The sequence below is a fragment of the Chondrus crispus genome, genomic scaffold (genome assembly GCF_000350225.1).
Source record: "Chondrus crispus Stackhouse genomic scaffold, scaffold_82, whole genome shotgun sequence".
In the NCBI taxonomy this organism is placed as follows: Eukaryota; Rhodophyta; class Florideophyceae; order Gigartinales; family Gigartinaceae; genus Chondrus; species Chondrus crispus.
The window spans coordinates 26,641-53,107 of NW_005178745.1; the positions used below are offsets into that span (position 1 = coordinate 26,641).

The following is a 26,467-nucleotide window of genomic DNA, read 5'->3' on the forward strand; positions in this document are numbered from 1 at the left end:
GACAGATACATCTCTTTTTCGGGCGGCTCGAAAGGCAGGCATTCGCCGTGCTGTATCTCACGACACTACCAGCGAAGAGGATCAGTTTTGTTGGTATTATCAAGAGGGGAATTTCCCTCATGAAAAGCGAGTCGCTAGACATAACAGATGCGGGCTAAACACTCCATAGCTCACAGGCGTGCATAGCAGGGTGAGGGCCTCACAGGCGTGGTGAGAGAGTAGGGTACTGCTCCGAGCAGCATACTTTGGGACCAAACACTATTTTTAAACGATTTGATCCATGAAAGTTGTCAAAATCAGGAGCAATTTGATGGTTTACCCTTCATTCAGTTCGATGCGATGCTCTCGAATCGAACCGCAATCTCCTCAGATTTATCCGCCCTACCCCACGCTGCACCGTTCACCACTTCTTCACATCTGCAAAAGCAGGTAAACGTTGGTCTCACATTGAAGCCATGACAGCTGGAACTATCACTTGCCGTGCTGCGGTCGCCTGGGGTCCGAATAGCGATCTCGTCATCGAAGAGATCCAAGTCCAAGCCCCGAAAGCAAACGAGGTCCGCGTCAAAGTGCTTGCCACGGGTGTATGTCACACAGATGCGTACACACTTAGTGGCACCGATCCCGAGGGTTTGTTTCCAACCGTGCTGGGTCATGAAGGTGCCGGAGTTGTTGAATCCATTGGGGAAAGAGTCACCAATGTATCCGTTGGAGACCATGTCATCATGGCATACGTCCCGGAATGCGGTCAGTGCAATTTCTGCAAGTCACCAAAGACTAACCTGTGCCAGAAGATACGCACCACGCAAGGGGCGGGTGTCATGCCCGACGGCACCGGTCGATTCACGTGCAAGGGGAAGGATTTGTATCATTACATGGGTACTTCGACCTTCGCTGAGTATACGGTCGTGGCAGACATCTCAGTCGTCAGGATTCGCGAGGACGCACCTCTTGACAAGGTTTGTCTCATGGCTTGCGGCGTGACGACAGGAATCGGTGCTGTGAGAAACAACTGCAAGGTCGAACCAGGCTCGACCGTGGCGGTCTTCGGGCTTGGCGGTGTAGGACTGAGCGCCATCCAGGGAGCTAAAATGGCCGGTGCTAAGGCGATTTACGGTATCGATACAAATCCGGAAAAGTTTGCCATGGCGGAGACTTTGGGTGCTACCGTTTGTGTCAACCCGAAGGATCACAGTAAGCCTATTCAACAAGTACTTGTCGAGTTGACCGGTGGTGGATTCGACTACACTTTTGAGTGCATCGGTAAAGTCGAAACGATGCGTGCGGCCCTAGAAAGTTGTCACAAGGTAAGAAGAGATTCACGGTCGCGAACTGCATTGCAACGTCCTGAGCGGTTGCAATGTATGCGAGAGTCCCTGATTACTTTACGATACTAACGGATGAGATTTTCTTTTCTTGCCTTTCAGGGATGGGGAGAGAGCTGCATTATTGGTGTGGCAGGTTCTGGCCAGGAAATCAGTACCAGACCATTCCAACTAGTGACCGGCCGGGTGTGGCGAGGGTCTGCCTTCGGTGGGGTGAAAAGCCGTTCTCAGTTGCCTGGCATGATTGACGAGTACATGTGTGGAGATATTAAGATTGATGAAATGATTTCAAAGACTTACCCACTCAAGGATATTAACCAAGCCTTTGAAGACATGCATTCAGGGAAGAACATCCGTGGAGTTGTTTTGTTCGAAGCCAAGTAGTAGGCACAGTAAACCTGCCACGAACGGAGACTGCAGCAGCTTGACAGTACAAAATCGGATGCTCAAATATCTTTTCCGTCAGTGCCCTTGGTATCTCTTCCTTTCAGCTGCTTGTCCCAGGCGCCAAAAATAGTCTCTTGTACATCAGGATTCGGACAGCCTTCTTCAATCTCAGGCTGGTCTCGACTGCCCGGCTGGACAGCTTGCGTTGCTGGTCCATCTGTGTTTTCTATAACGCCAGCCACAGTGGCACCTACGGCAAATATCACGAATGGCAAAACTCCCTTGTCGAAGGACGAGCTTCCGACGTTAATAGCGATGAGGTCAGCAAGCGCCGAGGAGATTCCGCTTGCGAGTGCGATAAGAGCAACTGGTGCCTCTGTGACAAGGCCAAGACACCCGAAAAGAGCGCTCCCCACTGCAATTGAGGGTCCCCCTGCAGCGGCAGCGACAACAGTGGTCAGGGCCAAGGTAGACAAGCTGTTTTTTCGTCTTAGTGGCGTTGTGACCGCGACGACGAAACGCCTTCGCTGACCGTGAAGATGGCGGCAACAGGCAGGGCGTGGTCGAATGTGACGGCCCCTCGCAAGCGGTGTTGTCTGTGCGAATGCGAAGTGTGTCATGTTCCACGGGGGGACCGGTATGATTCTGACACTGATGGTGCGCACGTTATTCAACGCGGCATCCGTATCTTTTGTCTCAAGCTCTTGAACAGATATGGTCATCCAAATTCCGAAGAGGGTGAATTTATGGAGCCTGAAGTCGCCCGAGTATCTATCGGCAGAACTGAGATACTGCAAGGTACAGTAATACTGTACCCGTTCTGTACTGGTGAGCCTTTCTCCCTCCAGGCATGAAGGGCAGCAGACCACCGTAAAGTTTTACATTCTAAATGTGATTTTGTGTGATGTGTCGCGACAGCCGGATAGAATTATCAGGAGGGACCGAAATAATTACTGTAATGGATACGCTCGCGAGGGGGCCGGCTGCTCAGTGATGCCTGATGACACAATTCTTTAATTGGAGTCGAAGGTTGGAGAGTGTAACCGTGTAGATACGTAGACATGTAGACACACTCCACTAGTTGCGTTCTAAAAACGACACAGAAAGAAGCCGAAAGGGGCTGCGAGCAGCCGGTGAGACGCGGGATGGCGGGAGGGAAAGCGAGAAGCGAAATGACTGCCGAACGCAGCACGTCCCCAATGGGAGTTCGGGGGACTGAAATACAGTATTCCCTCAAGCACCGCCGCGGTCGACGGCGGCGGTGGCGTGACTGCGTGATGTGACGGTCACGTTCAGATTCCCCCCTTGCCCCAATGAGCGCTGGGGGATTACATGGTGATTCCACAATACCGTTCGTAATGGATACGCTCGCGAGGGGGCCGGCTGCTCAGTGATGCCACAAAATGCGCGACTGCACCATGATCATGGGGCAGCCTGGGTCGGAGAAGCACCGGAGGTCAGAAAGCGCTCGAAGAACAAGCGAGCGGAAGGTGTGCGGCGGCATTGCGTATCGACGTAATGCCGCAACACCACCTCTTGGCTCGTGTGGTTCGAGAGCCTCATGAGGAGTGGTAGCGGGAGGCCCACCGCGTACGCTGCCGACATTACCCCGCTTCGTAGGGAGCGGGGGGTGAATTTCATCCCAAGAGGGGCGAGGGTCCCGGTGGATGCGAGAAGAGCGGCTACAGTGCGGGCTAAAAATTGCGGAGCAGCGGGAGCGGCGCGTCGGGTGGAGTGGGGGAACAAGTGGGCGTCCGACTGGGTGGCAAGGTGCGCGAGCTGGCGAAGTAAGGTAGCGAATGGGTCCGTGGGCCCAGAGAAGGGTATTCGAAGTGCGATGCGGGGCACAACGCCGGTCTCGGCGTACTTGAAACGCCGTAACTGTAGTTGTCCTTCGGATGGGGTAAGTCGAATGTCACATCGTTGCAAGGCAGCCACAGTCGAGGGGCGTGCGCATAACAAAAACGTAAGTGCAACGAGGCCGTGTTGGCGGAGTGTGTGGCTGTCACGCGCGGAGCGAATAGGCCAGGGAACTGCAAGGGCTTCGCGAAGAGCGGTCTCGGCGACTGAGGCGGGGAATGGCGCGGATCGCTCTGGGGTCCCGGTGGCTCTGCGTGCATCTTGAGCGCCGTAGCCGCGACGCGCCATCTGAACCATTCCATGATCTGTGGGGTCTCCGTAGCCTTCGCGGATGTGTTGGGCAGCCACTGCGGCCAAATACGGACGGATAGATCCGCCGCGCACGGTGTTTCTCTCAAATAAATATCCGAGGTACGATGCAATGGTGCTGCCGGAGGCGGGTAGAGCGGCCAACGAGTGTGCCGTGCAAAACGTCACGAATCTATCCCAGTGTCGTTGGTAATTCCCCTGCGTCGAACGGGCGTAGCCAGAACTCATAAGGTGTGCGGCCGTGTCAGCCCCCGCAGCGCGCAGCATCAACGCCTGCGCAGCGCGATAGCCCTCGAGAGTCCATCTGCGCGCGGCGACTTGCAGAACGATAGGGCGACGGTCGGCCAGGGCGGCGTGAAATTCTCGACGTTGAGGACTGTGGCGCCGGCGCCAATTGCGGACTGAAACCAAGCCTGACCTGACCAGTAGGGTGCGACGAGCACGCCGCGACCTAATTTCTGTAGGTACCGAACCCATACTGGAAGCAAGGCGGGCCGAGGCAGCACGACTGGGTTGGTGAAGCGTGGGGTATAGCCGGAGAGGTCGTGTCCGTCGACGATGTCGAGGCGCTGAGCGAAGCGACGTCCCAGCAGGCGCGTGGCGGTTGGCGGTAGAGACCAAGCGTGACTGTCCCTGCGTCGGGAAAGGCGATCTGCCCAAGTGTTGACCACTGAGGGGATGTGGCGCGTGGAGAGTGTGACGCCGTGTGCCTCGCATAGTGCCCGCAGCTCTCGTAGTCGTGAGAGTAAGCGAGGCGAGCGGGAAGTGAGATTGCGCACGATATTTTCTGTTACCTTGCTGTCGGTGACTATCTCGACTTGCCGGGTACGCGCGTGTCGAACGAAGTGGCGCAGGCCGTACAGGGCCGCCAGAAGCTCCAACTCGTTGATATGGCTGCCCTCGTGGGAGGCGTCGAAGAAGCCTGACACTGGGACCATGCCGTTCCAAGTCGCTCCCCAGCCACCCATGCTGGCGTCTGTGAAAACCAAGGCGTCTGGGGCTGGCCATAAAATGCGACCGAGGTGCGGGTTTGTGCTGAGTCGAGCCCACCACTGTAGGTCCCGCATGCCCGCGTGTGATAGGCGGGCCCGACCAGTTGCGGACCCAGTTAGGGAGTCGAACAACTCGCGCAGGCGCAGGCGGGCGTCGATCACGGCTGCGCTGACGCTGTTTCCGAGGCCAGCGAAGCGAGGAATGTCGGTAATCCTTACGAAACGACGGTGGTGTGACGCGTATCGCAGTAGTCGGCACGCCTGCGTCTCGATCTTGGAAAGTTTTGCGGCGCTTAGAAGAAACAGCGCGCATGACGTGTCGACCACGATCCCTAAGATTTCCAGCTGGCGGCGCCCGGTAAAGTCGCATTTGTGGGGATGTAGCTGGAGACCTAGCCCTGAGAATAGTTCCATGAATTCCAGCCCCAACGCTTGCGTATCCAACGGGCTTGCTGCCCCAGCGGTAGAACTCCGAGGCGCGCCATAAAAATCGTCCAGATAACCGAATACGCGGTGCCCTCTCCTGCGTAGAAAGGCGACGACGGGCCGCATGGCCTTTGTGAAAAACCATGGCGCCACGGACAGGCCACAGTTTAGACAGAGAGGGATGTAGATTGTGTCGTCGACCCTGAATGCCAGCCATTTTTGGTCGCGCCGGCGGAGGCGCAGGTGGTAATACGCGTCGCTGATGTCCGCCTTGAAGAGGGAATCGTTTGGATGGAGAACTGCCGCCAGGTCCCCTAGCTGATCCATCCTGAAAGTTCGCTGCTCCAGGGCGTCGTTGAGCGCGGAATAGTCCACCACTAGCCGCGGTTTCCGGGCCAACGTGGTCACGAATGCAGGGGAGACGCGTCTTCCCCCCTGGAGCCCCTGGGTCTCGACGGGCGTCGCCCTCCTCACAAATCCCAGTGTGAGCCACCTCTGAATTTCCTTCGAAGCGAAGTCGGCGCCATCCGGATCGAGGGAATACGCCGATCGGGATTGGAATCTGGGTTCCGATTTCCACGGGAGCTGAATCCCGAACCTGATCTGCCGTAAAAGCCACGGGCTGGCTCCGATCCGCTCCCACTCCGCGTAGGATGCTCCGACGCGAACAAATGGGGCTAACATTACTTAGTTCCCCTGCTGCCTCCCCGACGGGCGGAGTGGCCGCCCTGCGCGTTTCCTCTTGTGGACCCACGACCTGCTCTCTCGATGCGAGTGCGTCCGCGGCCGCTGCCTGATCCAGTTCCGCCTGCAGCGCGCGTCGAACCGCTGAGCTGGTCCTTGATCCCGACTGTTCGCCTCCCGGCGCGAATGGCCGCCGATTTGACAGCCTGTCGCTGTTGCTGCCGGAATGCCTGCCTTCCAGCGATACTGTACCCGGCAGCCGGGGAGATGAAAGTTGAGAGAAGTTCGGGGTCGGCGACTCCAGCTGCTCCTTGTCGTCCACAGAGGACTTCGTAGCGGGAGGCGTTGAGCTCGTACGTGCCGAATACAGCGATTTGGGCGTCTGAGATCGCCTCGAAAACCTCCAGGACCGGTCCTTGGAGGTCGTCCGGTAGAGCCTCCACAACCTCGATTCTCTGGATGAGCTCCGTGAGGCTGTCCACGAGGGTGTTGTTGACGGTAGTTGTGTAAGCTGCTGTACAGTAGAGGTTAGCTGCCTCCTCTTCTCTTCCTGTGCTAGCTGATCCTGACCCAAACGTTTGGTAGTGATCGATCGATTCGGGCTTAAACCCAACCGAGCGTAGAGGATGGAAGCGCTGTGGGACGGAGAATCTCGGGGAGATCCGATTGTGGCAATTCTTCTCGTACCAACGCTTTGAAAAGGCGACAAGGGCTCCTTCTCCAAGATACTCCTGGTCTTCGTCGTCTTCTCCGTCGTCCTGATATTCCTTATCTTCGCACTCACTGTCTGTGTTTCCTGCCGGAGACGGTCCAGCCCCTTCCTGACCCCCTTCGCCGCCCGGTGTGGCTGCACCCTCGTTATTCCTCTGGGCGTCTCCGGTAGCGTCTTCCTCTGGCCGGGGGGCACGAGTTCCCTCGCTGGGGGCGGGGTCGAGTGCCTCTGCGCTTGCGGCTGCCGGAGCGCTGGGGGCTCTAGCATCCCTAGCGTCTATCGCTGTGGAGACGCTTGCAGCAATTAGGGATTGTAGCGCTTCGATTTGCGCTTGGCTGAAAGCTATTGGCTGTTCTGGAGCCGCGTCCTGATTGTCAGCCATTCCTGTAGGCGGTGCCCTCCAGGAGATTGTGTCAGACCTCCGCGAGTTTCTCACGGGGAAGTTCGCTCTCGAGATAAAGCGAGAAGCGAAATGACTGCCGAACGGAGCACGTCCCCAATGGGAGTTCGGGGGACTGAAATACAGTATTCCCTCAAGCACCGCCGCGGTCGACGGCGGCGGTGGCGTGACTGCGTGATGTGACGGTCACGTTCAGATTCCCCCCTTGCCCCAATGAGCGCTGGGGGATTACATGGTGATTCCACAATACCGTTCGTATTTTATGCTTGATCACCCGGCGCCGGCGAGCTCGCTGGAGCTCGCGAGACCCACTTGGACGAGGACCAAGTGTCCTGATAAAAGCTACAATTCCGGGGGCAGTCGGAGAGGAGACGGACGGAGCCCCCGTGGGTCTGGGTACCCTATATTTTTGCCTATCCTTCCGTTTGCCCCTGCTGCGCACGAACTAGAACGGATACTTTCGTCCCTTCCGTGCCGTCCGTCCCTTCACCCTACGCACCACTGAACCCGTTCTACTGCAGTTGTGGGCCCAGGGATCTCAAATGAGAAGGACAGGTTCTATCTCGATCCTCCCCTCTTTTCCCCGTTTGGTGATCCGCAAGACTGGCGCCGTAAGGTATCTCGTTGGGTAGATCTCATTGCATCAGCAGCCCAGCGAGGAAATGACAAGACGTATAAAACGTTTTACGCCACCCTCGGGCGTCAGCTGTATGATCGTGGTCTACCAACCGCTCAACAATCTATTGTGGATGAGACTCAGGCAAAGAAAATCATTGACTACAAGCAAGATGACCAGATCGCAGCCGTCAGAGACATTGTCGAACTGGTCGCCGTCGACCCTCCAATTGCCATGGTCACTCGCCTGATAACTTCTTTCAACAGAGTCTCTACCTGTCGCCGAAAGAAGGGAGAAGAACTTCCGATCTTTGTTTCCCGCTTTCGAGGCCTAGCTGCCGAACACCTAATGCACAGCAACTCCTCTGCTTCATCCCAGATTGGGGAGGTGCTGGCCATTACCCTTCTCAACAATGCAAACCTTGAAGAAGGGACGCTCACAAATGCAAAGCTCCAGCTCATTGGGCTTGCAGAAGCTCGAAAGGGGAATGAAAATAGTGCCGACATAAAGCAGGTGTCTGTCGAAGCTCTTTCAGATCTCCGGAATATGGTGCAAGAGATTGTGGAAATTTCTCCAAATCATCAGCTCGCACTATTCAAACTCTGAGAACCGTGATAACGGAAACCCACAGCAAAGTCAAAGAGGCTGCAAAATCCGTGACTCATAAACTTGATGCTCTGATTGCCCCCGATGTGGCCAATACTGAGCAGGATTCAATCGCTCAAATCATCATGGCGACTAAGGACGTCTGTAGGCTTCACCTTGACGATGCTGTATCTGTGCTCCGTAACCTAAGTGTCTCTTCTCTCAGCAACGCTGCGTCCCTGTCTGCCAAGGAGATTGAATACATCGTCCACCGTCGCATACAGAAAACTCTTCTTAGCTCTTCTGTTCAAGGCGGGATTGCTCAACTCCGCCAAAACCAACATCAAACTGCTGGTGCAACTTCATATGCAGACGCTCCGAATGTCTTTAAAATGAGTCAAAAACAGAAGCGGTCTAGAAACGGCCACAAAAAAAGGGCAACGGTAGAGGCAGTTCTCTCCCCCAAGCAACCAGCGAACAAGTCTGTTATGATTGCGGAGAGAAAGATCACTACAGAGGTGACCTGAAATGCCCTTTTCCCAGTTACCTGACGAAAAGAATTCGACAAAAAGAGTCAGGACGTCCGCAACCGGGTTCGAAGAAGCCCGCCAGGTTTTTTCAGGAAGGCTCCAGTTCGGGAGAGAGACGCAACTAAGTCTCGTTACCGGACGTGAGGCCGCATCGGACGTCGCTGTCGGGAAATCGGACCCCAATCCGGTCCTTGATGTCGGTTGTCCTCGCAGTGTTGGCGGTGCCGACTCAGCTGCCGCACTGTGCCAAGCACTTGGAATAGACCTGATTCTTCGTGCACTCGACTGTGAGCCGTTCTATCACGACTATGGAATGCACTGTAGCGAAGCTGAACTTGCAGTAGCCATCTGGGACCTTCCGTTGGAAGACATGCAAGGTAATCATGTCACGATCCCATTTTACGTTACGCCTGGAAAAGGCGTACTTCTTCAAGGAAATGAAATTATTCATAAGTCCAACCTCCTCGGCCCGAGAAACATACTTGAGATTCCACCAGGCGTATGTGAACTCTCTAAGGAAGCCCTCACATTCCAAACATACAACGAGCCTGTTTCTCAAACGGACAAGGATCGGGTGAGAACGTATCTCTTCGTGGTCCCTGCCCAGTCAAATTCGTTCAAGTCCTACTTCGTAAGCTACCAGGCGCTCAGCGCCACACCTGAAGACCACAGGGCTTTGACGAAAGGCTACTACGCACATGGGAAGGTGGCGAAGCGATTTGCCACCAAGCTTCATGGATATTCCCATCTACCTTCGACTGATATGATTGAGCTTTGCAGGAGAGGAGGGATAATGAACCCTGTCCTTCGGCAAGCACTGAAACAAGTCGTTCATAACTGCACATCTTGTAAGTCCACTGGAAGGCCTTTGGCCTCCCGCAAGGTTTCTTTCGGCAAGATACTGTCCACTTTCAATGCCCATGTAAAAATCGACTACACGTACATCGCAGAGATGGACAATGTCCCAATTCTGCACCTTGTAGATGTACACACGGCTTTTTCAGTAACAATCATCATGGATTCAAGAGAAATGGAAGCAGCTACGAGAGCTATCGACAGCCACTGGTGTCAAGTGCACGGACCGCCATCTCGAATGTCTGGAGATCAGGAATTCAACACCAAAGCTTTTCGGGAATTTCTGAATTACTATCACATTGAGTTTAAAGACCGCCCAGCTCGGAGGCACAACAAACTCGGTGTTGTCGAAAGCAAGAATGCCGTTGTGCGCATAATCTCACAGCGCATACTCAACGATGCTGAATTCTTCAAGGCGTCTCGAGGTATACAATACACCCATGCCGACGTTCTCTCTCGCGCAACATATCTCAGTAACGTGCTGTACGGCGCAAAGAGGTTGAGCAGTTTCGAGATGGCACGTGGATATACTCCGTCGGTTGCTGGTTTGCCACAGAGCAAAGTCTCCAAGGAACTCGTCATTGCGCATGAAGAACAAGTTGCTCGCAGAGCACTGCGACTTCTCAACAATGGTCGCTCTCTCCATGTACTCCTCCCAGACTCCCTCACTAAGGGGCAAAGGTATTTCTTCAAGCGCGGACCGAAGTTTGGCAAGTGGCAAAAAGGATACGTTCGCTCTGTAGACCCACACATGATAACGATATCCACGAATGAGGAACACAAAGCAATGCCAGTGAGAGCTGCCCTTGAGGACGTTCGGATTTCTCCGACCTCAAGCCTGTTGAAAGAACTCGACAGCATTCACTTTCTATTCCCACGCTCATCCTCTCTCATCGAAGAACAAAACTTCGATGATCAACAACAAGAGCTACTCGTTGGAGATGACCAATTTCCAACGATTCTCCAGACCGAAGACATTCGTCAAGAGACAAGGGAAGACTCCTTTCCCAACGTGAACGCGGAAGAACAGGTTCCCGCCACTGACCAATCACAAGAGGATGATCTCCCCGATGCTGCACTGTCGCACACCGGCGACGTATGGAAACTATTCGAAAGTGAATCAGCACTTTGGTCAAGTCATCCCTCATCAAAAGACCTATTCAAGGAGGATGGGTGTACGCGGATCGTGGACATGCCGTATAGGGATGTTGCTAAGAACAGCAAAGATGGGATCAAAACTCCGCTACAAGAACCAAGCTGCGCAGCCGCCGATCACCAAGATATCGAAAAATCGATCGTCCCGGCTCGTCCAAAAAAGGATATAGGTTCTGTACAGATGCGCCGTCCGTCCCCGCTCCCATGCGCATTGACCTCCAGCGAACAAGTGCTTCTCCAGCAAGCTCGTGAGGTACTGGGCAACACCACAGCATCGGAGTTCCAGCTGCTGTTCTTGCCGCGTTGGCTTGTCGAAAAATCTATCGCCCGTGAAAAGGAAAACTATGAAGGAAGTTACGAGGAGGTCCACATGAAGTCTCTTCCACCATATGCAAACCTTATCACGTCGCACCACTTCTTTCAAGTCAAGCATGATGGCGCAGAGGATAAGCTCAAACTTAAGTGCCGTCTTGTGCCACACGGGAACAGAGATCGAGACAAGGAAAAAGTTCGAAAGGACTCAGCAACAGCCCAGTTTCCTGTCATCCGCATAGTCCTTTCTCTGGCAGCCATCATAAGGTTCTCCCTAGCGACAATTGACGTCAAGGGAGCTTACCTACAAGGAGGTTCTCTCGGCCGAGATATCTACGTGCGACCGCCGAAGGGATGGGCAACATCACCAAGCGTTGTTTGGAAAATGATCAAGCCCGCCTACGGTATCGTAGAATCCGGTCGGCTTTGGCAAATCACAGTCGAAACTGGATGATTGGTAAGGGAATCATACAAATTCCGGGACTCCCGCAGCTCTTCGTCAAACGCCAAAGCAACTCCCGTATCCAACTTGTGATTGCGAAAGTGGTGGACGACTTCCTGATTCCAGGTTCACGCCAAGCCATCGATGAGTTCCACTCTCAGATTTCAAAACGTTTCACCATTGGACGCTTCCTCACCGGCCCTGACCTTATCTTCAACAGGCTTCACATACATCAAGACGCCGACTGCTCCGTACATGTTAACATGCAAGAGTACCTAGATAAGATACTTCCAATACAAATCACCCGTGAACGTCGCAAAGAATGGAACTCACCCTGTTTAATGGACGAAATAACCCGTTACCTTGGACTCACTGGCTCCCTCAACTTCTTGGGACACGGTGTAATGCCTCAAGCGTCATTCGCTGCAAGCCACCTAAAACAACGAATCGGCAGGCTTACAGTATCCCATCTAGTCGAAGCCAACAAAGTCTTCAAAGAGATACAAGCCCTCCGTCCGTCGCTCCTATACCGCTCCTTCCCTTACATCGTCGCTGAGCCGCGATACTTGGCCTTCTCCGACGCCAGCCAGGGGTCTTCGTCGTATGGGCAAACAGGATATATCTCGGGTATATTCCTGCCTGCGAGGGGTGGAGATGTTGTGTACCACGTACTTGACTGGCTCAGCTGCAAGCAGGCTAGAGTGTCTTTCTCCTCAATTGGAGCGGAAATCCTAGCTGCAGCCGCAGCGGCAGATCGGGGTGCCCTCATGGCCGAAAGAATGGAGGACGTCAATGGCTCGCCAGTCACGCTCCCATTCGTTCTCACCATAGATTCCCATGGTCTTTACTCCACGGTAACAACATTGCACGAGGGTGCTGATTATCGGCTGCGCCCTACCGTAGCGAGGATGAGGGATTCCTTTGAGAGCGGCGAGATATCCGTAATGCAATGGATTCCAGGCAAGCGTAACTTGGCAGATGCGTTGACAAAACGAAACCTCGAGATGTATCGAGCTCTCAACTCGGTAATGACAAAGGGTCTCATTGACAGCAAAACCTTTGAGAAAGCAGAACGAGTAACTTTCTTATCCTAAGTCACTTGTTTACTGCGGCGCTTTGCTCAACGCCTCCCATGTCTAAATTGTGCTGAAGAGTACAGTGATGGTCCCCTTTTTTGCGAACGAGGCTTCTTCCGACATTTCTTATATGGCTTCTTACCGACAGTTTGTTTCCGAAGCCTTCGAGCCTCGTTTACACTGGAGAATCGGAAGCCGTTGCCCATGCACGCATTGAACACTTTCGGTTCCAAGTGCAGAGCATACTGCTCAGCTAAATCTAGCACTTCCTTTCGTGCTAAATCGAACACGACGGTATGGTTGATCTTATCGTTATGGGCATCGACGCCTTCGAGAGAAGCAATATACAAACCGTCCTTAGCCTCAGCCGAGAAGATCCAAGAGCTGAACGTGGCGCCATGAAGGTGAATGTGCTCTAGCGTGTACCTCCTCATATTAGTCTGGAGCCATGCCCCAGCCTGGCTTAGGTTTGACGCACCAACGGGCCCACGATTTATCATGTCTTCCGCAACTGCAGTACCACCAATGATGTGTAAGCCATTTGCTATTGCTGCACGAATACATTCCCCGTTACGACTGCAGATGAAAACGTGGCGGTCAGGAACAAAGAGTTCCTGTGCTAACAATGATGGTCCCCGAATTCCGGAGGCGCTCACGGAATAAAACGTATCCGGGTTCCGGACACAGAACTCATCTACATTCAATAGCCACTGACGTTTAGCGCGAGATGAGGAATCTAGGACGTATTGCGGTGACGAAGTGGAATCGCAAGACAAAACTGTGGAACATGAGCTATTGCATCCATCAGTATCGCGAGAGGGGACCTGAAAGCTTTCGATTGTGTGAAAGCGAATTGGCCAAAATGTGTCTGCGCCGCCATGCTTCACTGCCGACGCATAATATGTTGATGCATTCCAGCCATGCTTCTTTCCAGAAGCCAATACGACCCGCTTGATTGTGTAATCAGCATCGTCGGATGCGCCGTCTTCGTCTTCGTCGAATCCCATTCGAATGATTGTGCCAGCGTCCATGGTCGCCCCCTCCAGATCCTTCAGCCAGCAAATCAGCGCTTCCATACCATCCCAGGGCAAGACCAAGCTGAACAGTAGATCCATCGCAGACGCACGCCGTGTGCCCCCCTCATGCCTGACTAGGGCTTCATCATTGCACCACGTCAGGGAGTGTACGCTGTAATCATGCTCATCCTCTAATTCCATCCCCAGCGACACCACCATTCCAAAAGCCGTCACGTACCTCGGCCCGAAAGCGCTTATATACGGGTTGCGGATCAGGCTGGTGGAATGGGGTGCGCTGTAGAAGACTGGGAACGAACCGAACGCGCGTATGGAATGCAGGAGCCGGGTAGAGTGTGTCAGGTGCAAGTCACGTAAGGTCCAAGGCAAACAGGAAGGTGTGGAATGGAACGAAAAAAACCGGTGGATTTGCGATTTTGGGGACGAGAAGAGTCGCGAGACGATGACTTTGACGCGATATCGAGACAGAGGAGGGCTCGGGTCGCTTGACTTGGCCGCGGAATCTCACTGAAGGGATGGCAAGTTCCGTTAGCCGACGGGGTATGTGTGTGATGTGTCGCGACAGCCGGATAGAATTATCAGGAGGGACCGAAATAATTACTGTATTTTATGCCTGATCACCCGGCGCCGGCGAGCTCGCTGGAGCTCGCGAGACCCACTTGGACGAGGACCAAGTGTCCTGATAAAAGCTACAATTCCGGGGGCAGTCGGAGAGGAGACGGACGGAGCCCCCGTGGGTCTGGGTACCCTATAATTTTGCCTATCCTTCCGTTTGCCCCTGCTGCGCACGAGCTAGAACGGATACTTTCGTCCCTTCCGTGCCGTCCGCCCCTTCACCCTACGCACCACTGAACCCGTTCTACTGCAGATTTTACATTCTATGTTTTCATGATGGTGTTGCAGCCAGCAGCACGTGTCACTATCAACACGCGATCAGCGGGTGCTCTAGTGAAACATGTGGATACGTCCCCCTGTTGCGCTCGCGGCGAAGGTTCATGTTCTCCGCGAACCCGCGTATGAACCCGTAGAACCGCGGGGCGCTGCATGAGTAAGTGACGGTGACCGTGCCGGACATGTCTACCGGCAGAACAACCCTGTACTCTACCAGGTTGTCCAGGTCTAGTTCCTCCGCCTTCTGGATTCGGACTGTGATGTCGCCTGAGCTGACCATGAACTCGGCCGGGCTAGGAATGTGCGACGCTCCGTGCGCCCACATGTAGTTGTCGATGGACCAGACTCGCTGTTCATCTTCCCACCGCTCCTCTAGCCCGTCGGGCATGGCCGGGTTCGGCACAGGCCCTTGTCCGTTTCCGGCCAGGACGATCTCCTTGGCCTCCACTTGGTAGGGGGCCACGGCTGCCAGCCCTCCGTCGATATGGTGCGTCATATGAACCAGGGCTGGCACCGTACGAGCGGACCTGTGCGAATACTGCATGTACATGCGGTGTCCGCGGTCGCTCAATATCTTGGCATCCGGCCAAGCGAGCAGTTCGACTTTAGTGCGAGTGCCGCACAACGCGCCGAAGCCTGCGTTGTTCGCGGGGCAGTTCTCGACCTCAGTAAAAAGCGAGGTCGGCTCCACCCAGTGGAATGGCGCCAGTAGCGCGTGGTCGAAGTGGCGGTGGTAACCCGGTTTGGCGGCAAGGCTTAGTGCTTGCCGCCTAACGATGGCCGCCACGACCTCACTCCCTCCCGAGCTGCCTAGGATATTTATCCCGAGGCTATCGGCGAAGCGAACTGAGAACGGCCCGATCTCAGCCGCGAGACGCCGACGTTGGTCAACGTCAACCTCTATGGTCGGGACGTGGCCGTCCTCACCTTCGGTAGCAGGGACCGGGTCCTTCACCGCGCGTAGGATCGTGGGGTAGGCCCGGCCGTTCACGTAGGACAGGGGGTCCGAGATGGACACCACCGCTGCCGTACGCAGTGCTACCGAATCGACCCAGGTCTGCACACCGCTGGCCGAATGGTAGTGGGGGATCGGCAAGTTGACATAACTGTCAACTCCATCCGTGAACACGACCCCGTAAGGCGTCGCGAAGTAGCCCTCGCGCAGGACGTCGCGCATGGCGCCGCCCTCGTCCGTGTGCGCGACCACCGTCAGGACCTGGTTCACGCCCACGGAGATGGCGAAGGCTGCTAAGGCCTCAATACCGCTCTCCGCGTACATGTTGCACAAGATGCGGAGGTCACTTGCACAACCGTGAGCCAATTTCCCGTTGGCGACCGCGGACATCCTGGCCGCTCCCGTCTCGGGATTGACCTGGAAGTGGTCCGTCAGCACCGCCGAGCCGCAACCGTTGACGGCGTTAACCAGGGCTATGTACCACGAGCTATCGCTGCCGAAGGTCGCACTCGTAGGCACGAAGACCATCCCCGGCGTCGGCAGGTTGCCCTGTCGCGCCTCTAGGGACCGGACGTGGAGGGGCCTGCCACTACGTAGCACCCCCGTCGTCAGGTTCCCGTGTAACGAGTAGTAAGCCATACCCGCTGCCAACCTCGCGATGACAGCTGTCAGGTCCGCGTCTGCAAACCCTGGCCCGGTATTGTAGTAGCGCCGGTAGCGCTGTTCCAGCTCCCTGGCGTGGTTGGCGTTCAGTTCAAAACGCGCCGACCACGTCCTGTCCCCGTCGTCAGCACCTGCTAGCAAGTGCTTAAGGGAACCCTGGTCCAGGGTCCTCGCACCCACCCTATACTGGATGGACTTGATGACCTCCCCAGGGGTCCCACAGACTCGGGAAGCTGAGGCTAACCTGCCGCCGTAACGACGGAACTGGTTGGGTTGGTCTATAAGACCGACCCGATCACCCTCGACTACATCAGATAGGGGGAAAAATCCATGTGCACGGGGAAGTGCGTCCGCTTGGGAATTCATGACTAGGCTGTGAAAATAGTGAAGACTGATCAGGTTGATTCTCACCTGCCGGGCCTCAGCATTTTCCCCGCGCAGTTCAGTAACCGTAATTAAATGTCCGCCGTCGCCCGCCAGCGACTCTCGCCGGCTTACACGGCGACGGGGGAATAACCTTCAAGGACGGTTTCGTCCTGCACCGCGTGCTTAGGTGTTTGTCATATTGGTCCCTATAGTCGGACCCGACTTTGCCCCTCGCGGGCTCTCCAGGTGTTGCACAGGCAGGGATTTCTCACATAGGCAAGCGCTGCTGATCTCTGTAAATTACGAAACGAAGCACTAAAAGAGCCGCAACTGGTTCCTCTTCAGAATCGATGGACGTTACTTTCGCTGTCGTCGTCGCGTGTTTGATAGTGACACGTGCTGCTGGCTGCAACACCATCATGAAAACATAGAATGTAAAATCACATTTTATGTTTTCATGATGGTTGTTGCTGCCAACATCATGTTTTCATTTTCTGAACAAGGCAAAATGCGACTTGACTTTTGTTTTTTGCAAGTAGAAGGCCATCACCGCAGGTAACCTTGCTTATCGATTCTAGCAGAAACCGACTCTTTAGTGCACGTAAATGTTTTCAAAAGAAACAAGGTCCTTACTTCACATTTAGAATGTAAAACACCAAAAGTCGCATTTTGCTTTGTCCAGAAAAAATAAAAATAACTATTGTCCTCACATGAGGACTAACAGTCCGATAGACATTACCGACAGACACACGACTGGTCTATGCTGACTCACCACTGCTGAACCTTTCTGACTCTATACTTAAGAACAAGCCTCAAGTGATTTTTATCTTTCAAACTTTTTCCCCAATTCACTGTTATGGCACATTCAAATTAACGATTGCAGATATATCTGTTCACGACATTGCTTCTCAGTAGTCTCCGCAAGTTCTTGGTCTTCGACAAGCCACTTTCTTCTGGGGCGAATCGGGACAAAATCCTTATTACAGTAGCAGGCACGGCTCATGTCTCTCAAAACTCTAATACTTTTGCAATTCAATGTCACATAAAACAGTTTTTTTTATTTTTACTTCAAGCTAGGAACCATGCAATAATAATGCCCCAGGAACTTCCTAGATGATGCTTACAGTTTACGCTATCAGCTCATTACAGTGACTCTCTTTGCACCTCGGCTCCGCCGAAGAATGCCTCGCCACTGGTCGTGCAGCTCCGCACTGCCGACATGTTTCACTGCACGAGGGGTCCTCTGTTGCGATTTCCCGCTGAGGCTCTTGTACGGAATCTCTCACTCACCGGGTGCGCCCCACGCCAAACTCCGAGAGGGCTACCATCAGCGAAAACCTTGCATCACGCAAAATCTCTCCCCAGCGGATCCCGAAACAGCCCCGCCCTCATCACGACGCCGACGTTGATCTGAAATGCTGCCCGGCACGCCATCCTTCGTAGGGGCGCCCGCATGCGTACGGAAGCTCTCACTGCGAAGACCGCTGCCGGCGCGCCGGCCGGTGTGCGCGCGGCGACCGATGCGCGTGGCGGCGAAGCCAATGCGGATGGGGTTGCTGCCCTTGCTGCCCAACTGGGTGGTGCTGTCCGCATGGCTGTTCGGCGCGTACCGGTTCTACCTCGGCTTCAACCGGACGTCGTACCAGTCGTCGTTCCGGATCCCGCTCGCGCTGGCGTGGCCGGTGTTGTTCGCGGTCAATGCAAGCTATCGCAAGAACTTTACGAAGAGCATCAAGGGAAGCGATGACGGGTTTTGAAGCGCGGGATTTGGGATGGTGGGTGATGGTTCGGGTATGTTTATTCTGCGGATGTGTTGAAAAATGACATTGCCGAAGTGCAGTCGTGCTAGCGGGTTGGGACTGTTCGCAACTCGCGGTGTGCTCAGGCGATGCGTAGATGCAACTGACTGACGTTTTGCACGCAAATAAAGCATGTCGTGTGAGTCGCACCGCAACAGGATTTGCCGCAGATCTACTTGACCCTGATGAGTTCAAGACTGGCCATGGCGCGACGAATCGGAGGCAGGAAAGAGAGGAAAAGGACAAGAATAAAAAAGCGCAAGTCAGAATGTTGATACCGACCTCGCCATCATCTGCACGCAGCGTAGAACAATCGTGTCGGTCGGCAACTCACTCGAAGACGATAGTAGCGTCTCTCTGGGTCTCCAGCACGCTAAGCAGTCTTCTCCTCGCAAAAAACTCTGTAACTGCGGGCTTCATATCCGGGGATTTATAGGCGATAGCGGGGGGCAGGACGGCCCTTCTCTTGCCGCCGACGCGCATGCCGGTGAGGGCCTCGCTAACGCCGGGGACGACGTCCGGGGCGCCGATACGGAGCAGCGAGGACGGTGCGGCGGGGTCGTCGTACGAGCTCTGTATCTTGATGCCGTTGAGGCCGCGCAGCCGCGCGGTGTAGTAGACGGAGGCGAGGTCGCCGGCGCGGGCCTCCGCGCCGGGGCCGACCGCCAGGTCGAAGTACTGCAGGCCGGACGGCGTGGTGACGACGCGCGCCACCTGGGCCTCGTACAGGCGGTCCGGCAGGGCCGGCTCGCCCCTCTGGCCCGGGCGGTACGGCGACGAGTAGGCGCGCGCGCGGCGCGGCAGGGAGAGCGTGAGCGCGGCCGCGAGCAGCGCGCGCCGCGACGGCGCGCCCAGTGACGACACCGGCGCGCGCCGGCGCGCCGGGGGGCGCCGCGCGCGCGCGGCGGCGCGCAGCGGCGCGGCAGCGGTGAAGGCCGGCGCGCCGGCGGAATTGGGCATCGCGGGCGTGCGGCTGATTGGGGAGCAGTAGTGGGGATGCGGCAGTGGGGATGCGGCAGTGGGGATGCGGCAGTGGGGATGCGGCAGTGGGGATACGGGAGGGAAAGGGGAAGAGGGAGATTGTGGGAGATGAGGAGGCGGCGGGTACAGTACTGTAGTCGTACAATACACGTGTACGGCGTGTGAGTGTAAAATTTCAATAAATATTCAATGTGTTTTTTGCGAAAACACAACACTATTGTATATCCATATCCCTAATATTTTATTTTATGTACGATGTATCGTACATTAAAGTTCACACTCGCAGAGTTCAGCCCGGCATCATTTGTTCCCAGTTCTGGGGTCACGGAGCAACGCCAAGGCGTGTGAAGAAACGGTATGCAAGATTTCATTACCGAAGGACATCTACATGTCGATCAATTCTACTGGTAAAAATCGGGTCTAGAGGCACGCAAATGTAATGCTTTTTTCGCTATGTACGATGTATCGTACATAAGAAGGCACAAACAAATGCCTGTTTTTTCCCACAACTAACTTGTACGAGCCCGAAGCCTAGCAGATCGATCTTTAGAGTCAACAGGACGACGCCGGCGCCGGGTGCGCACCACCGTTAGCGTTGTCAGACAGGATGTGCCACCCTGACTTGATGGTGAACGGCTACGTGATGATCTCGACTCTTGTCGGGGTTCTAGGCGCTTGTTTGAGTGCCATACATCCCAACACGACCTACGGAATCTGGCATAAGTACGTACGCATAAACGGAGATCACAGTGCGAGCATCTAAAACATGACCGGTGACCGCGACATCCTCCATCCGAAACGCAGTTCATGCCGCAAAGAGAGCACCAACGCTCATTTTTCATCTGCTTTTGGCAGTGTCCGGGAACGTTTAGTCTCAGCTTTATCCCATCGTCGCTATTAAAGAACTGGATTCTGTTGCGCCTTCGCTTCTTGAAAAGTTCAGGCAGCCATGCCGCTTCCTCTCCCTGTATTGTTGTATCATTCTGGTGAGCACCGCCAGGTTCTTCATTTTTGCGACGTGCTATCGAGTCGGCATAGATTAGTAGTTCCACAGAAGCGTCAGCTTAAAGTTTTGACTTGATTTTCAATGGCCCGTGTGCCGTATAGATCATCATCCAGAGTCGCAAACGTGTGTCCAGGAGATAAGAACACTTTACAGGACATACGATAAGGTGCTTGCTCGAACTCTGACAAATGGACGGTTTGGTCCCGTTGCGAGTTCCAAACGGACTCACCTTGATCGCCTCTTCCGGTGGCTGAAAAGGCGAGAATGTTCGCACTGATGAACCGAACCAGCTGTAGTGTGGGAACGGGACAATCCAGTTTGCTCAGAAAAAATAAGCTCTTAGCTAGGCTGAAACCAGAGCATTGCGAGAAAACAGACACACCCAGAAAGCTGTACATGTCGGACATTCGAAGAGGACTTATGCTCAGATGTTTAAGTACAATGCTCTCATTCGTCCAATCCAAACATTTGTGCAGCACTTCGTCACATAGAAGCACAATGTGACTTGCTCTAGAATGATCCAAACGTCTCACATTCATCTCCGTATGCATTTGATCCAACGCTGATCGACAGAATAAACGAGCGCGTTCCGTTAGAGCATTTAAAAGGAAAACGTTGTCCATTTGAATTCTTTCTTCCATTACGGCTTTTATTCTCCATCCATCACATGGCGTTATCGCATTTACTTGGATGTTACGGGTGGCACGTATTATCGAGCCACTTCCGCGACCCCTTCGCCTTCCCCGTCCTCTCCCTCTCCCACGTGCTGTCGATCGCACGACATAAACGTGTGGCGTTTTTGGAGTAAGGATGCCGTTAGCGCCTGCACCATCTGCTGGTGTCTCATTATTGCCTGCGGATTGTAGAGGTGTGGTAGTTTCCGGTAGTTCTGTTGAAGCGGGCGGTTGGTTGGCGCTTATGAGTTCTCCTGGTGCTTCGGTGGAGTCATTGGATGGGAGCACTTCTGCCATTGGGAAAGAAGATGCTGAAGGATACGTGAAGATGGGATAAGATGGAAGGGTTTCGAGAAACTTGAGCTTAAGCGTTAGAGCAGGTTTGCTTACGAAAGTCGTACTGTAGTCTGGATTCACTCAATTCACACCTTAACACGATCATTTCTTGGTCTTTCCCAGAAATGAACACGTGAATTGCTCATAAGAGCCCACGTGTAACGGCAAATGACTTACCAATGGGATTGCCTGTAGCATCTCAAATGACACGTTTTCTTGCGGGAAAGACGTAAAAGGGGGTGCCTTACTATGAATGTGGATGTACTCCCCCGATAGTAGTAAAACTCCTCAGTATGAATACCTTACTATGAATAGTAAACTCCTCAGTATGAATATGAATACCTTACTACGACAGTATCGGGGGTGTACATGCACACCCCCTTTTAGGCACAAAAAAAGGGACAAAAAGATTGGAAACCTCTTGCTGTCGGAAAGCGATGAAAAGCGATGAAAAGCGATGAAATAGTTGAAAAACGATGAAAGTGATGAAATAATTCAAGAATGTGTGAGATGACGATGACGGATGTGGGTGAAGTGGAAGCGGGAGTAACCGCGGCGACTGCGGTACGCATTACAGAAAATGCCAAAGTATCTCAGCAGATTCGTCACCAGCCAATCACCATCGCCCTTCGCGTCTAGACTGCACCTTACTCCCCGCCTTTCACCCGGAAAGAGCATCCATCCGCGGAGAAATCATTACTACGCCCATCCCTATCGCATGCTTTACAACACGTCGCCCGCCCCTCCTCTCTCCCCCTCCCCCCCCGCCCCTCCCCCACCCCCCTGCACGCACCTCACCGCCCCGGGCCCCCGCCGAACCCTCTCCCGGCCGCGGCCCTGTCCCCCCAGCCTCCCCAACGCGCCGCCTCCGCGCCCGCGATGAGTGCGGCGGCCGTCCGCCACGGCGCCATGCGCACCTCAGTCACGCAGCTGGCGCGCCTGCCCTCGACCTTGCACGCTGCGGCGGTGGCCAAGGGGCATCTGCTCGCGGACGACGTGCAGCGCGCCGCCCTGCCACCGCTGGACGCGCTCATCCGCAACCTCCCCGCGTACGACTCCGACATGCGCGCCCACGCGGACGCCCTGGCCGCGTGGGAGCTCCGCCGCGCCCGCGCCGTCGCGGACGAGCGACGCACCCTCGCCCGCATGACCCCCTTGCGCCGCGCGTGGCGACGCCTCAAGCACAACGCCGCAGGCCTCGACCCCCACGCCCCGCCAGAGGCACTCCCGGACGCCTACTACGGCCTGCCACAGGCCATCGCCGCACCCACCCCGCCGGAGGGCGTGTATTTGTACGGCGACGTCGGCTGCGGGAAGAGCTTGCTCATGGACATGGTCTTCACGTGCGCAGACGCCCAGATGGCTACCGCGGAGCGCGTGCATTACCATAGTTTTATGATCTCGGTGTACGAGATGATGCACAAGTACGACCTCATGTCTCCGGCCGAGCGCGCCGCGGCTAACGTCTTTCACCCGCTGGACGCTGTCGTCGCTCTAAGGCTGGGGAGGCGAAATGCTGCTGATACTGGCGGCGGCTTGCTGTGCTTTGACGAGTTTCAGATGGCCGACGTCGCGGATGCACGCCTCATGCACGGCATCATGACGCGCCTCATGAAGTCGGGCACCATCGTCTGCTTCACGGCGAACCGCGCCCCGCAGGACTTGAACCGCTCGCAGCTGCTGGACGCGGACTTCCGCCCGTTTTTGGACTTGCTGCACGACCGATGCCAGCTCATGAAGCTGGATTCTGACACCGACTATCGCCAGGTGCTGTCCAGCGCCGATGCTTCAGACCGCCGCTACTACCTCCCCAGCGGCGCCCCGGAAAGGGACCTGCACGACCTGTGGCGCGCGGAGACCGGCACCGACTGGGACGACGTCGTGACCCGCGTCCTGCCCGTCGCGTACGGCCGTGAGTTCACGCTGCGCCGCGCGTCGCCGAGTAAGGAGGCCGCACAGCTGACGGCCGCTGAACTTATTGAGGCGGCGGTGGGCGCCAGCGACTTCCGCGCGCTCGCCGAGGGGCTGCGCACCCTCTTCATCACGGACGTCATCCCCATTTTCACCTCCGACACGAGAAACTTGGCCCGTAGGTTCATCACCTTGATCGATGTGTGCTATGAGGAGAAGGTGCGCATCGTCATGCGCACCGAGGCCGAGAGCTTGGATGACATGTTCTCCAAGGTTGATGTCACTAAGCCCGACGCCTCGCTCGCGGAGGGCACCCAGTTTGAGACAGAGGTTGCCAAGGAGGGCGTTGGCGCGGGGAATAGGGCCCTTGGGTCCACCACGCTGTACACGGGCGAGGACGAGGCGTTTGCCTTCGACCGTGCCGTGTCGCGGCTCAAGGAGATGCAAACGCGCAACTTCCATCGACGCACTGCCTTGTTTTGGTAGACGCTCCAAGGTGTGCCATTTTGCAGGACGCGCTTTCGACACGGAACACGCGCCGTCTAACGAATTTTGGTCAGGCGTGCAGCCGGACCCTGGATTGTTACAAGGACCTCTGCCCCCGGGGGCGCGGTTCCTGAATGTAGCAAGGGTTACAAAGCAGGCCGTTCTCAGCCACAAACGACAGTGAATCTCAAAAAAGATTTGCAGCTACTGTAGCCGTAAATTTAAAGCCTATTTTTTAATTCCATTCGAGATACCCAAGGGTACCTCGCCACCCTCCCATCATTGAGCCGCTGCTGGCTCGTTTGCACTGCCTCACCCCTTCATCTCAGTCCAATCATGCCAAGTCCAATCATGGCCTTCGTCTCGTCGTCTTTTGCCGGAGCTGCTGTGGGAAGGAGAGCACTCGGGGGAGCTTCAACGCAATGCGGGCGGCAACCGAAACGGCAAGCGAGAGTGTGGACGATGAGGTTTGGAAGTGAGGTGTCTCGACGGGCGCTTCTCCAAGCGACGGGAGGCGGGGCGTTGGGGGCGCTCTTCTCCGGTGCGCCGGCGCTGGCGGACCACACATACATCGCGGCGAAGCGGTCGTACGAGCGGTACTTCCCGCGCATCGTGGCGGGCGTAGAGCAGACGCGAACGATCGGGACGCTGGTCGGGACGGACGCTGCCGGGATCGCTGACATCGTGGACGGCAGGTTGTTCGATATCAAGTTCCGACGGGCGCTGTCGATATACGCGACGAGCTTCTCGGACAACTATCTCGGCGAGCGCAGCCGGGACTTGCTCAAGTGCGTGGAGGCGTTCTACGCGGAGATGGGGAAGGTGAAAACGGCGGCGGGGCGAGAGGACGGCAGGGAACATTACAACAAGGCGGTGAATGCTATCACAGAATATTTCGAGATTGCTAGACTGGATAAAGCGTCCCTGAAAGGGCTGGAGGTGTAGGGGGACGAAGGGGAACGGGGGCGGCGGAAGATGTTTGGGTTGACGTGGTCTTCACTGAGGTACGTGCTGTAGTAGACAGGAAGCATGGGGGCGGTGCAAGGACGATATGGAGGGGAAATTCATTGTAGGTACACGTGTACTGGTCCGTGAAAGTGATTTTTATAAAACTTGAACAAGTGTTTTGAAAGGGCGACGGTGCGCGCAGTTTAAGGGCGTGTGGTCCTGATGCCAAACACTCCCCTTTAGTCGCTACATTACATGTCGTTGCCAAGGTAATGGGGAGCATTCAAAAAGAAGATTGTTGTCGGTGGATGGTGTGTGTTGGTGAAAAAGTGGGTGGGAAAGAATGAGGGATTGGATGCTACGCTCGTTTCAGGACAAGGTCTCTCCACTTTTTGTGCGAGGAGGAGAGCAACAAAAGGGGGGTGCATTTGCCGAGGGGGTGCAAAAGAAGATTGACACGACAACGGAGAGATTCGAACTCTCGCTCCCTAGGGAAATGGATTAGCAGTCCATCGCCTTAACCACTCGGCCACGTTGTCAGCGGCTAAATTCTGCTCGATTGGGCCAATCACACTGTATTTAAACAACAAAAATAATGATTTTTGGCTTTAGTTGGCGCGGCGCGCCGCAGATGGTGACGAAGTGAATCAGGCTCTAAAAGGTTGCTCTGAGGTGGGGGCCTTCCCATCATGCAAACGGCCCTTAACCGGCCAAAGCGTAAGATGGAAAGGTAACGCATAGAATGGGTCGTGTCTGTGAAATTGCATGCCTACAGTAAATCAAAGGTGTGTGTAAAGGGACTAGAGCGATGTTTTGATGCTCCGCAGCGCCTGCGCGTCCGCCAATAGTGCAGGTTGAGCAATGTCCTTACGGGGTGATGCAGTTGGAGAGTAGTGTCAAGTCCTCTCCCATGGCGAGGGGTAAGGACAGAGTTCAAGGTAAAAAGTTACGGCATGATGTTTCTACCAGAGAGGCAGTACCAAGGGTACAGTATTGGTTTAGCGCTGAATTTTTATTTTTTTTGAGGTTGCACATGAACACCTCTTTTGTGGAGGACACCTGGCATTAATATAATATAATAAAACAGGAGGTCTGTGGCAAAACTGCACCTTGCCACATTGTGCCACAAATGCACAATGTACAGTACCAACGGTACAGTAGTACCCAGTGCCATACGTAACAAGTACAGTACACCGTACAATGCACATGATAGGCCGAAATGTCCATGCGGTCCACGTGCCATCCCATTGTGCACCAAAGTTGCTCCTCATGCCACCCGCTCCATTTGCTTCGACCCCGCCCGCATCGCCCCCTCCTCTGCCCCCTCCTCTCCCCTCTCCTCTCCCCCCTCCTCTCCCCCTTCCTCTCCCCCTCGCTCCCGCCGCATCGCATCTCCCTCCCCTCCCTCCCCTCCCTCCCCCCTCCTACCCAGAAGTAGCTCCAGCTACCCCAAATGCAGCAGAATATTCACCACCCGAACTGCAAGAAGAAGATGCTCTAGCTACGCCAAATGCCGCAGAATATCGAGCACTGGAACCTGAAGATGAGTTGTCTAGATCTAGTAGTGACGCTGAGTACCGTCCCCATCCACCCTCTAACACTCTAACGAAAAATGGACCCCCATCGCAACGAAGTCCGGCCAGTCGCAGTGTTGCAAACCGCGAGAAATCACCTTTGAAAAAGAGAGTATACACGTACAAGTATCGCCGTCGCGGCAAGGGTGTGGAGAGTGTGTTACTTCAATGACGCCG

The 26,467-nt window shown here is 55.0% G+C and overlaps 8 protein-coding genes; 3 read left to right on the plus strand and 5 right to left on the minus strand.

Moving 5' to 3' along the window:
- Window positions 1-326: 326 nt before the first annotated feature.
- CHC_T00007716001 (hypothetical protein) lies at window positions 327-719 on the minus strand. The gene has a single exon (XM_005711411.1). It carries the CDS (start codon window positions 717-719, stop codon window positions 327-329), a length of 393 nt encoding a protein of 130 aa, XP_005711468.1.
- CHC_T00010066001 (alcohol dehydrogenase) lies at window positions 456-2,001 on the plus strand. XM_005711412.1 is given in 3 exon segments: window positions 456-1,307; window positions 1,428-1,709; window positions 1,710-2,001. The coding sequence occupies 2 exon segments, from the start codon at window positions 456-458 to the stop codon at window positions 1,707-1,709; spliced, it is 1,134 nt and encodes a 377-aa protein (XP_005711469.1). The 3' UTR covers window positions 1,710-2,001.
- A 1,133-nt stretch (window positions 2,002-3,134) lies between these two features.
- On the minus strand, window positions 3,135-3,317 carry CHC_T00007718001 (hypothetical protein). The gene has a single exon (XM_005711413.1). The coding sequence runs from the start codon at window positions 3,315-3,317 to the stop codon at window positions 3,135-3,137; it is 183 nt and encodes a 60-aa protein (XP_005711470.1).
- Window positions 3,318-18,280: 14,963 nt separating this feature from the next.
- On the minus strand, window positions 18,281-18,508 carry CHC_T00007719001 (hypothetical protein). The gene has a single exon (XM_005711414.1). The coding sequence runs from the start codon at window positions 18,506-18,508 to the stop codon at window positions 18,281-18,283; it is 228 nt and encodes a 75-aa protein (XP_005711471.1).
- Window positions 18,509-19,864: 1,356 nt separating this feature from the next.
- Window positions 19,865-20,164, minus strand: CHC_T00007720001 (hypothetical protein). The gene has a single exon (XM_005711415.1). The coding sequence runs from the start codon at window positions 20,162-20,164 to the stop codon at window positions 19,865-19,867; it is 300 nt and encodes a 99-aa protein (XP_005711472.1).
- A 250-nt stretch (window positions 20,165-20,414) lies between these two features.
- Window positions 20,415-21,332, minus strand: CHC_T00007721001 (hypothetical protein). Its single transcript, XM_005711416.1, has one exon. The coding sequence runs from the start codon at window positions 21,330-21,332 to the stop codon at window positions 20,415-20,417; it is 918 nt and encodes a 305-aa protein (XP_005711473.1).
- Window positions 21,333-21,951: 619 nt separating this feature from the next.
- Window positions 21,952-22,254, plus strand: CHC_T00007722001 (hypothetical protein). Its single transcript, XM_005711417.1, has one exon. It carries the CDS (start codon window positions 21,952-21,954, stop codon window positions 22,252-22,254), a length of 303 nt encoding a protein of 100 aa, XP_005711474.1.
- A 263-nt stretch (window positions 22,255-22,517) lies between these two features.
- On the plus strand, window positions 22,518-23,768 carry CHC_T00007723001 (hypothetical protein). The gene has a single exon (XM_005711418.1). The coding sequence runs from the start codon at window positions 22,518-22,520 to the stop codon at window positions 23,766-23,768; it is 1,251 nt and encodes a 416-aa protein (XP_005711475.1).
- The last annotated feature ends 2,699 nt before the right edge of the window (window positions 23,769-26,467 follow it).

Bases quoted from the DNA above. Each gene is read 5' to 3' on its own strand.
- CHC_T00010066001 (XM_005711412.1), top strand. From the start codon at position 456: ATGACAGCTGGAACTATCACTTGCCGTGCTGCGGTCGCCTGGGGTCCG. The intron at 1,308-1,427 runs GTAAGAAGAGAT...CTTGCCTTTCAG, and splicing joins CCCTAGAAAGTTGTCACAAG to GGATGGGGAGAGAGCTGCAT.
- CHC_T00007716001 (XM_005711411.1), bottom strand. From the start codon at position 719: ATGGTCTCCAACGGATACATTGGTGACTCTTTCCCCAATGGATTCAAC.
- CHC_T00007718001 (XM_005711413.1), bottom strand. From the start codon at position 3,317: ATGTCGGCAGCGTACGCGGTGGGCCTCCCGCTACCACTCCTCATGAGG.
- CHC_T00007719001 (XM_005711414.1), bottom strand. From the start codon at position 18,508: ATGCTTTATTTGCGTGCAAAACGTCAGTCAGTTGCATCTACGCATCGC.
- CHC_T00007720001 (XM_005711415.1), bottom strand. From the start codon at position 20,164: ATGAACTGCGTTTCGGATGGAGGATGTCGCGGTCACCGGTCATGTTTT.
- CHC_T00007721001 (XM_005711416.1), bottom strand. From the start codon at position 21,332: ATGGCAGAAGTGCTCCCATCCAATGACTCCACCGAAGCACCAGGAGAA.
- CHC_T00007722001 (XM_005711417.1), top strand. From the start codon at position 21,952: ATGCCAAAGTATCTCAGCAGATTCGTCACCAGCCAATCACCATCGCCC.
- CHC_T00007723001 (XM_005711418.1), top strand. From the start codon at position 22,518: ATGACCCCCTTGCGCCGCGCGTGGCGACGCCTCAAGCACAACGCCGCA.